Source organism: Sinocyclocheilus rhinocerous, unplaced genomic scaffold (genome assembly GCF_001515625.1).
Source record: "Sinocyclocheilus rhinocerous isolate Xijiao unplaced genomic scaffold, SAMN03320098_v1.1 scaffold24, whole genome shotgun sequence".
In the NCBI taxonomy this organism is placed as follows: domain Eukaryota; kingdom Metazoa; phylum Chordata; class Actinopteri; order Cypriniformes; family Cyprinidae; genus Sinocyclocheilus; species Sinocyclocheilus rhinocerous.
The window spans coordinates 2,964,885-2,976,397 of NW_015647124.1; the positions used below are offsets into that span (position 1 = coordinate 2,964,885).

At 35.0% G+C, this 11,513-nt stretch overlaps 1 protein-coding gene across 1 annotated transcript; it reads right to left on the minus strand.

Annotated features, from left to right (window-relative positions):
- Positions 1-5,343: 5,343 nt before the first annotated feature.
- On the minus strand, positions 5,344-8,677 carry lrrc18b (leucine rich repeat containing 18b). The gene is made up of 2 exons (XM_016513284.1): positions 8,554-8,677; positions 5,344-6,155 (listed from the first exon to the last, which is right to left on the minus strand). The coding sequence occupies exon 2, from the start codon at positions 6,148-6,150 to the stop codon at positions 5,383-5,385; it is 768 nt and encodes a 255-aa protein (XP_016368770.1). The 5' UTR covers positions 6,151-6,155; positions 8,554-8,677; the 3' UTR covers positions 5,344-5,382.
- Between the last annotated feature and the right edge of the window lie 2,836 nt (positions 8,678-11,513).

Genomic DNA, 11,513 nt, shown 5'->3' on the forward strand with positions numbered 1-11,513 from the left:
CACACACTCACACACGCACATGCTCGCTCTCCGCTTCTTACTCACGACACACGCGTGCGCATGCTGGTCCACACCCACCAGGCGTTGCATTATTCATCATGTGCTCCTCTACATTGACCAGTCAGTGTGTATGATTACAGCAGGCTGCCCTGAAGAGCTATGCCGCCCGCCTCTTAATTGGTCTCAGGCATGTGTACTCGCGCTCCTCCATCTCTGGGGATTTCTCACACTGCCTGCATCTTTCAGATGTGTACACATATCTCCATTAGAGATGCGCACTATTGGACCAGTCCAGTACTGAATCTGCAAGAAACTAGTCAGCTGGTAAAATAGGACTCAAGCTAGTCACGAAATGTGCCTGTGAGCACCAGTCAGAACCAGTGTTATTTTAGTATCAATGAGATATTATTATAGTTTTTATTAATATTTTAACAAAAGTCTATTTTGAATAAATGTTGTTCTTTTTTAATTATTTTTTTCATCAAAGAATCCTGAAAAAAGTATCACAGGTTCATAGAAATATTCAGTTCCTGACATTGATTATAATATATATATATATATACTAGAATGATTTCTGAAGGATCATGCGACACTGAAAACTGGAGCAATGGTGCTGAAAATTCAGCATTGTATCTTAGAAATAAATTGTATTTTAAAGTTTATTAAAATAGGAAACCATTATTTTAAATTGTAATAATATTTCACAATATTACATATTTTTTCTGTATTTTTGATCAAATAAATGCAGCCTTGACGAGCATAAGAGACTTCTTTAAAAAACATTAAAAATCTTACTGATCCCAAACTTTTTAATTGCTGTTCAACACACATATATATACACACACACACACACACACAATAAATAAGTGATGACCGAATTTTCATTTTTGGGTGAACTATCCCTTTAATATATTTTATTTAATTATTTTAATTTTAATAAGAACAGATAAATCTTATGAAATTAACTTATTTTGAAATTCTCATATACAGTAGTATGTCATACTCGTGTTTTAAAATTGTTATTTTTTATTTTTTTTTATTTTATTTAAATGATTTTCACGTAATCCATTACTGGTTTTTACTGGATTACTAGGGTTATTTTACTGGATACTGGAGTGCTCAACTACAAAATTACTCAAATTGCCTGTCTCAAATCTCCATTTAGCGTTCTCTCCACCCTTTTTTTTTTTCCTCCTGCCCTTGTCTTCCTTTTCTTCCCCTGTCTTTTTCCTAAGCCACCCCCAGTATGGCAGATAATAGCAGCGGCTCCACCAGTGCGATTCAAATACGCTCAGCCCTGTAGACCACAGCTGCTCCTCAGAAAGGATGGGTGGGGGCGGGAGGAGGCCTGCAGAGCCCTGATGGAGACCTAAATGAGACGGCAATAAAAACCTCATTCAACCCACCAGGGCCGAGAGCTGCTGCTTCAGGCCGAGGGTAACCAACACTGAGCTGCCAATTCCTAAATATACTCTACCCTCTCAAATAAAGTGCTTTGTTCTCTCCCAGCTCGTGTTTATCGACTCGTGCCCTTTGAGGCTCCTTAATGACGTGTATGTTAAATGTGCGATGATTCTGTGTATTCGGAAAATCTCTCTGGAATTACAGCCTAGCTAATGTGAGGTCTGCCCGGAAAAATGCCCATCTACGTTTTCACGAAATGATTTATTTCCCATAAACATCCTATTCGGCAGATGCTTAGATGGGATGCACTTGACTGTCCGGTCATTTTATACCCACATGAGCTGTTTTGTTGATGATTTAGCTGTTTGTTCGAAATGCTTCTTTGTCCATTGCGAGCGGTCAGGATGTTTATTCTCTCAGTGATGTCGGATAATCAGAGCATCATTGCTGGATTCTTGATATTGAGATGTGTTTTGGACAATTTCTGGTACATGTCATGACTTTGAAAATATGTATTTTTTCATTAAAGATCCTATTCTGCTCAGGCTTAAGATACATTACCTTGAAGCTATACTGAAAAGATTGGCTGACGTCTGTCCTCGGCTGTAGCTTTCACATGACTCAAAAGAAGAAAAGAATCACTGATTTTTTATTCAAAATGACAGATGTCATATTTGAGAATCACATTAATGCTGCAGTTTCAAACCCTCAGTCAGTCTATTATGACATTTGGGAGCAAGTGTTCAATAGACCTTCGATCGTTCAGATGAATTCTGATTAGTGCTGTTGTTGCTCAGTTGACTGAGATGCAATGTCACATGACTTATTGATTTTACGAAGTATTAATAATTAAGGAGGGCACCTCCAGAGACATCACATACAGTGATGGAGCAACAGGAGAAGATTTTTAAAATGATAATGCAGACCTCATATTTGTGCCACCGGAGTCAGAAACTATTTATTTATTTTATTTATTTATTTAAATGGTTAAATCTCTTGAAATAAACTTATTTTGAAATTGCTATAAGGGTGAAGTCTTATGTTTGTGAATAAAACACAATATAATTTCTCCTGTGGTATGCATTATACTTATATTTTTAACATTTTAATTTGGATTGTTTTTAAGTAATCCATTACTGGTGTTATTTTACAGACTCGTACTCACAACATACAGAGTTTATTTTTCTTTCTTTGTATTTATTTATTTATGAAATTAACTTATTTTGAAACTCTTATAAGGGTGATGTTTATTTTTCTTTCTATTTATTTATTTATGAAATTAACTTATTTTGAAACTCTTATAAGACTGATGTAGTAGGGTTATATTTGTGAATAAAACAGTATAATTTCTCATGTAGAATGCGTCATACTCATATTTTTTGTCATTTTAATTTAAGTGATTTTCAAGCAATACATTACTGGTTTTTGCTGGATTACTAGTGTTATTTTACAGATCTTGTACTCAGACCACCAGAGTGGTCTATTAATTAATTAATTAATTTATTATACGGAAAGTGATAAATCTCCTGAAATTAACATTTTGAAACAGGTGATGTAGTCTAATGTTTGTGAAAAAAACAATATAATTACTCATGTAGAGTGCATCAATCAGATTATTATTTTTTTATTTATTTTTTTACATTTTAAGTGATTTTCAAGTAATCCATTGCTGGTTTTTACTGGGTTTCTGGTGTTATTTTACAGCTCTTACTTGGACCACCAGAGTCGGGGCCTATTTTCTGTGGAAAATGTTTGTTCCTCCATACTATTTTAGCTTCACTTTGATCCACTTTAGCCTAATAGCAGTGCTGAGTTTAGTTTACTTTGACTTCTGGTGGGAGTAATCAGATTACAGACCTCATTCAAATTATTTATTTCAAGAATCCTCTGTATTTATGTTCACTGAATAAACAGAGAGAAATCTTTTCAGACATTTAAAATCACTTGTCATGTCACGAGCAGATCCTCAAAACAGTGCCAGTGTGGGAGAATCAATAGAATTGAGCCGAGCGTTAATTAGGAAACTGTTCCTCAAGAGAAATGAGAAAAAAAAATCAATATGGACATAATAACATTCACCAGCACTTGTTCTTCTTCACAACAAAAGTAGATGATTGTGAAAGTCATTAATCTATTTGGTAAAGCACTGTCATAAGTATTTGGAAGGTATTGCTGACCTTATAAGCTCTTATAAGTTTCATTCTGCCCAGATCTCACTTTATTTATAGTTATTAAGCTCATATTGCCATGCCCCTTTGAAGTGACTAAATTGTGATTTAAGTAGTTAATTATCATTGGTATTTCCTGAATACATATCAGATTTTAGCTTCAAATATTTTACGTTTATATTTATTAATGTAGCCTAAAACTTTATTAAATACATAGCAACATCATAAACCCTTAAAATTACAGGTTTAATGCTCACACGTCCCAGATGTGATTGTAATGTCACTGTAGCTCCTTTAGGGGGCAGCAGTGAGAACTGAGGCTGTTTAGTTCTTTGCTGCTCCCTAGAGTTGCATAGAAGCTATTGCATGATAAACCTGAACACAAATGCTTTTTGTCCGATTGATAGTTTATGCTTTTTTTTTAGCAAGTAAAATGTCTTTTAGTGTAATTGTAAAAACGTCCACCTTCAGGTTGTGGTACACTGCTGTGAAATCTTTAATGATTTTCATGAAGTAACCAACATTATACATAGATAACATCTGCACCAAATTGCATATTTTTGCTAGTTTGGGCCTCTGAATGAAGCTGAGGTCTATGAGGAGTATGAGCTCCACTAGTTCTCACTACATCATACTGCACCAGCCATAAAAGCCTGATGTATCAAATATGATACAAAACAAACTGAAACAATACTAGTGGACTATTGCACAAGGCATTGATATTGTGTTTTATAAAAGCCAGTGAGATGTAAGGAATTGGATTCAGACCCAACAACTCAAGACTACCTTCTGTCATTTATCTTACATTTCACATCAGTTATCTGAATCTTCACAGAATCAATGTTCTTAATTTGTGATGTGAAAGTCAATGATACACCAAAAAAAAAAAAAAGACAGCTCTCTCTTTTTCTTCCTTTTTTTTCATATCTCATAGAGATACATTGGGGATCCCATTATGAACATGCAACAATTGTTTTCAAATGAAGGAAAGTTTATTGTGATTTCATGAAACGAAACAGTAATGCAGTGTTTAATGCAAATTTAAATGCACATTTAGACAGGATTAGGATCTAAATGACAAAATGTGTTCAACAGTGGTCAACACGTTCAATGCGAACCGGAGTAAAATCAATAATGAATGTTCCATTAAAGTGTTATGAATTAGATCCCCTCTTTACCTATACACTCTTAAAAATTAAGGCTCCCAAAAGGGGTTTTCGAAATTATTCGTTAGAAGAACCATTATTGGTTCCCCAAAGAACCTTTCAATGATCAGTTCTTAAAGGGATAGTTCACCCCAAAAATGAAGATTCTGTCATTAATTACTCACACTCATGTCGTTCCAAACCAGTAAGACCTTCGTTCATCTTCGGAACACAAATTAAGATATTTTTGATATCGAAGATATTCGACTTCAAAAATAACGACTTATTTGACGAGTTGTTGTTTTTGCTTTCTTTGTGCACAAAAAGTAATCTCATAGCTTCATAAAATTTAGGTTGAACCACTGATATCTTAATATGTGTTCCGAAGATGAACAAAAGTCTTACGGGTTTGGAATGACACGAGGGTGAGTAATTAATGACAGAATTTTCATTTTTGGGTGAACTATCCCTTTAAAAGAAAATTTTTCCACTATAAAGAACCTTTTGTGGAACAGACATTTATCATGGATGTTAACGGTTCTTCATGGGAACACAGATGCCAATAAAGAACCTTTATTTATAAGAGTGTACATGCCGACAAGGTGGATTTGGAATATTTTTGGGATTGACGGGATTTATTCGGCACTTTAGACTAGTCTACACGTTCACCTCCATATAGCCTGGTTCTCCTGTGCTACAGAGTTTGGCGTTATGAGCCCAGCAAAGATGGACTTCTTGAGTGTAGAAGCGGCACTCATTCGACTGTCTAGCTTCTCTCTTTCCTCCTTACACCTCTTGAGGCAGTCAGTACACAAGCAGTCTTCCCGAACTAGATACAGACACTCCACTCTCTGGATGCGGTCCACCTCTGGAGACTCGTCCGGAAGGATGGGGTTGGCTTTGAAGTTCAGCCTTTGCAGCTTTGGGAGGTTTTGGATGCACTTGGGCAAATGTGTCAGGAGGTTGTTGAAGAGCCCCAGTTCCTGAAGCTCTTTGAGAGCAGCCACAGGTGGAGGTAGGGTCTCGATGCGGTTCATTCCCAGGTTGAGGATCCGTAGGTTCCTCAGGAGCCCTAGCTCATGCGGCAGGCCAGAGGTAGTCAGATGGTTGTTGCACAGGTTGAGGCTGTAGAGGTTATGCAGACGGCCGATTGTCGCAGGAACCTGCTCCAGATGGTTGCTGTGCAGGTCGAGTGAGCGGAGGTTCACAAACTTGTCGATGGTGTCTGGGATCTTCTTGAGAAGGTTGCGGCTGAGGTCCAGCTCCTCTACATCGCAGAGCTTCAGGATGCACTTTGGAAATGTGGCGATCGCCATGTTACTGAGGTCGAGGCGACGCTTACCATCTACGGTCACCTTCAGAGCGTTCTTGGCCATCTTGAGTGTGATTTTTCTACCGGATGGTTCATTTGATTTCTTCTTCCCCTTCACCATTGTGTCTATAAACAAAGCAACATTGTTTATGTTTTTTACCCTATTTATGAACAATACAATGCATCTTGTTTTGGTCAAATTCTAAGGCAACAACGCATCTATCATTAGTGAAGAAATCAATCCCATAATGCACTGACAAAGTCCACCTAAAATGGTGGATGAGGTGAGCGAAATGAATGATTTCATATACTGAAATCAATAAATGGATCAGTAAAAATATTCAAATTAAAATGTACTATGTGACCCCAATACTGTGTGTTTACTAGTGTACTGGGGTAGGGTTAAAGGCACACCTGAAGGAAAATCTGAAGAGTTAATTTGAAAAAAACGATAAATGGCACTTTAAAAAAAAAAGAGCTGATTGCCGTGCATTATTCTCCACATATGGCACGATCTGAACCCTAAACACGTTTTGTCAAAAAAGCCGGTTTTGTCCACTTTCAAGGCATCGCGCGTTCACGTTTTACTGCAGAAGCCGACAAGCGCCCTTGTTGTTTTTGAACAGAAGCCGATAAATCCATTTTAGCGAATCAGCGCGCTGTATTCAGGTCAGGTGACAAGGCTACTTTCACTCTGAAAAGATAACGTCAATTATTGTGCCTTTACCTAAATACCATACTTTTACATATTCTTTGGTTATTGAAAAACTATTGATTTAATTACTTTGAACGAAGCTGAAAATCTTTAACAAGACATTAGTCTCAAAATATATTTTGTAATTTAAATGATTCTCGTTTGCTACATTAATCTATAACAGTTTAAAAAAACACAGCATATTAAATCAGCTTAGTGCAGAATCTGCTTTGCGTTGCTGCCCACAATCGCACGAGCAATCAGCCAAATTTCCATATGCAAAGCGAAAGGTTGTTTATTAAAGTGCTGCAGTGAGTTATTGTGCAGTCTAGTGGTTTAACAAAAAATACTTCAGGATACAGACAAATGTGTGTTTTACCCTGGTGTGCACTTAGCTCTATTGTACACATTATACAGTGGGTACGGAAAGTATTCAGACCCCCTTAAATTTTTCACTCTTTGTTATATTGCAGCCATTTGCTAAAATCATTTAAGTTAATTTTTTTTCCTCATTAATGTACACACAGCACCCCATATTGACAGAAAAACACAGAATTGTTGACATTTTTGCAAATTTATTAACAAAAGGCCTATTTCTCTCAAATATTATTCACAAATCTGTGTAAATCTGTGTTAGTGAGCACTTCTCCTTTGCCGAGATAATCCATCCACCTCACAGGTGTGGCATATCTGCAAAAACACAAGTGTTGCGTTTATAATTTTGTTCAGTGTATATATATATATATATTTGTGCTTATTAGAGTATTGTTGAGTTAGCAACATGTGACCACCAAACTCAGTCAGTTAATTCGAGTCTCTCGTGTGCTTTGATTGAGGAGGGATATTTGTACTTTGATTTAGAGTCTGTTTTAATATTGATGTTTATGCTTATCAGAGTATTGTGTTCTTGGCTTAGCCATATGCTAATGTCAAACTCGACTGAAATAGATTGTGAATCGAGTCTCCCATGCACTTCACATGAGAGAGATGTTTGTGATTTATCTTTTAGAATTTATATATTTCATATATATGTTTAAGCGTATTCTTGTTGTTGCCTTAGCAAGGTTTCTTGTTTGTTGCATGGAGTTGCTTCCTATGAAGAGTCTTTCAGTTAAGACGCCTTAGAAGGCAGCAAAAATGTTTTGGAACAAAGCTGTTAAATGTTCATTTTTATTAATTAATGTTTTTTATTTAAACAATTTGAAATGTTACAAATGTGTCAGTAGAAGTTGTCATTAATTAACATTAATAAATTAGGCAAAAGTATTGTTCATTGCTGTTTTACAGAACAAGCTATTTGTTATTTGAACCCAAATACAGGCAAAACTGGTAACACTTTACAATAAGTTCCCATTAGTCAAGGTTAGTTAATGCGTTAACTAACAATGAGCAATACATTTGTTGCACTATTTATTTATTATATCTTTGCTAACGTTAGTTAATAAAAAATACAACTGTTCATTGTTAGTTCATATTAGCAATAAATAACATTAATAGATACAACTTTGATTTTAATACTGTATTAGTAAATGTTGAAATTGAGATTAAGAAACATTTTGCATTGTTAGATCATGTTATCTCTTATCTATTGTAGTTAACTAATGGACGCTTTGTGCATCCTAGCAATGAAAAACAAAACAAACACATTAAATACAAAACATGCTGCAGACTTAAAGCTTTTATAATCCGCAGTTTACCGTTTAAAATGAAGAGTGCGATAATAGTTTCTTAACTAGTAGGTGCCTAAAGCAGATATATGTGAAAATGGCAAGCATAAAGCAACGTCACTATAGAAATGCTTTATTTAGTGAAGAAATGATGCTTTCTTACCTGCTGTGATTAGATCTGTATCTTTCAGAGCAGTTTTAGAGTTGAAGACAGTCCCGTCTGTACGTCTCAGAGATCTGGTACTCTGTTCATATCATCCCGGGCCGTCTTTGTTAAGGATCCGTCGGTGTGAATAATGTAGAAGCTTCTCTCGGAAACCCTGTAAGTAAAAACCAGCGGGGTAAACTCGCCTCACTTCATTTCCTCGGAGTAGAGAGCACTGCTTGTTGCTTGGCTTTCTGGGTTGAGTATGAAAGCGTGGCCTCCATGAGGACGGGTTTGTTTGGCTGTATCTCCAGGCGACCGTTCTGCCTGCTAGTTTTATTGCTTTGTTGTTGACTTTCTGAGTGAGCAGCACAATTTACAGTGACTTGTTTTTTAATAGTTGACACGTGTTATATTTATGCACAAATGTTAGTATGCATGTCACTGCAACAATATTTTGCAGCATTAATGTGGTTAGTTTTTGTGGTTAACCTTTATCTTTTGAGATCAGCACCTGGCAGAGAGCTAGTTAGAAATGGATATAGTTTGGCTGAATGTAAACTATTCCTGAAGTTGGACTCAACTTTTTACTGTATATGTGATTTAAATTACTCCACACTTTTATAATTAAAGTGAATAAAGTAAATACAAATTATTTTATTTTTGTATTTATATATTTTATAATTTTGTTTTACTTTATCTTGTTTCTGTTTTACCTTATTATTCTATTTAGCTTTTTTATTTATTCTATTCTATTCATTTTGTTTTTGTTTTACTTTTTATTTTACTTTATTTTTTAAACTTTTTTATTTGATTTTGTTTTTGTTGTTTTACTTTTTTTTTTTACTTCATTTGATTTTGTTTTTAGTTTTTGATTTTATTTTATTTAGTAGCAGGTATGCCATGGTATCGGCATACAAGGAATACGATATATCTCACAGTAGTGAATCCCAACTAGATTTATTTTTGACCTGTTAAGTATAACATTTCACTTACAGTCACGCAAATGATCACTACATTTGCCATTGCATTTTAAGACCGATAGAGGGCAGTAAACTGCTTTGATGTTTAGTTACCTGATACATGATGCAAAAGTATTTTGAAAACACGCAGCAGAGACCATGCAACATGCATGTCACTACTGCAAAAATAAATGCGTTTTCTTGTAGATCAAGAAATAAATGTAATGTGAACAACCAGGGACATGCTTTATCTTTTAAAGTCTTGTTTTGAACGGCAACTTTGCTTTTGTTTTTCTTCAGCTCAATCTCAGACGAGTCATGAGTAAAGTTGGCTCACACAGACATCTAGGGGAGTTATGTTTGAACCAGACAAAACACATGCAGGCGACTTGAGGTGAAGTGCCATTCAGTCACACTGAATGTATTTTGATCAGTACATGGGTTGTTATCTAGGTCATTTGGGTAAGGTGACAGCCGGTCTGGATCATTATATATATCCCCTCATTTTGCTAAGCAGGACGTGTGTCATTCTGCTGAGTAGGATGTTCTTCCGGATCTACATCCTTGTTAGGAATTAGAATAATGGCTATGTTTGTTTGATGGAGATGTTGCTCCAAGAACAACAAAAAATGATGATCCAGCAACACGTAATACTTGGCAAATACATTGTCACCCACCCAAACTGCTGTCATTATCTAATAGATGGTCTTTTTGCCAGGGAAAGTGCTTTGTTTAGTAATATTTTGGCTACAGTTGAATCTTATTACAGATTTTAAGAGTGTTGTATGAGGATTGTTTTTGAAACCTTTTGGTGCTTCACTGTATTTGTTTTAAAAGACCTTAAAATATCTTTTTTGCACACTATAACATCACTAGTTTTTTTTCACTCAATTAGTTTTATTTTTTTAATTAAATAATTTTGATTTGTTGCACTGAACATCCAATAAACATTGAATGAAAAAAAGAGAAAAGTACACTGAAAAAAAAAAAAATATATATATTTCAATAACTTGGATTCGTGTTAAATTGTGCATTGTATTCACTGTTAAAAAAGATAAACATTTAATTAAAAAGTGAAAAGTACACTGAAAATAAATTACTTTGAAACAATATTCACTTGGATAAAATAAAGATTAAATAAAAAAAAAGAGAAGTACACATAAAATAATTGTTTTTTTAAATTATTATTTTCGTTATATTTACTGTTAAAAGAATCCACTCAGAAATTTCTAGTAATTTTCACAAATTATGTTATTTGGTCTTATTTTGCTATATTTGTTTTAAAATACCACTATAGCGTCCTTTTTGGTGCTCTGTGTTTTTTTCAGATGCTTTAGTGCATCTGTGACTAAATTAAACATTAATATCCTCGCCAAATGCCCATCAGCAAATTGCTTGTGTGGAAAGGTGATCTAAGGGCTGCTTGGATGTTTCAGAGTTTCCTCACACACGGCTGCTTCACACACTTACACCGACACGCACGGATCTGCTTTCTGCTTCTGAGAAGCCAAACAGCCTCTTGTTTTCTCCTCCTCATTCTGTCACATCTCCAGTTAGAGCCGCTCGGATGCTCAGAGTAGGGCTGCCACTAACGACTATTTTTATTTCGATTAATCTATCGACTAATTTATCGATTAATCTAAACGATTAATTTCCCACAAAAAAAAATAATCTAAAATTTTACTTAAGAATATTTTATTAAACTATATTTCGAATGTGCAGTATTTCTGAAAAAAAAAACTTTTTTTTAAATAAAAAAAAAAAAAATTAATTGGAGATGCTTTTGATTATTAAAATGTAATGGAACCATTCAAATGGAATCCAGAAAATAATGGAAAACAGAATTTGGTAAAGATAAAACTGTAAACAAGAAATCATATAGTTTTATTGAACAAAATTGTTAAAATACATCATGTATTATAAACTATAGAGCTAATGTACATTACGCTTTATAACAAAGGCCTGCAGGGGGCGCCAACGGCCTGATGATTATTTTTACACATTACTGTGCGATCT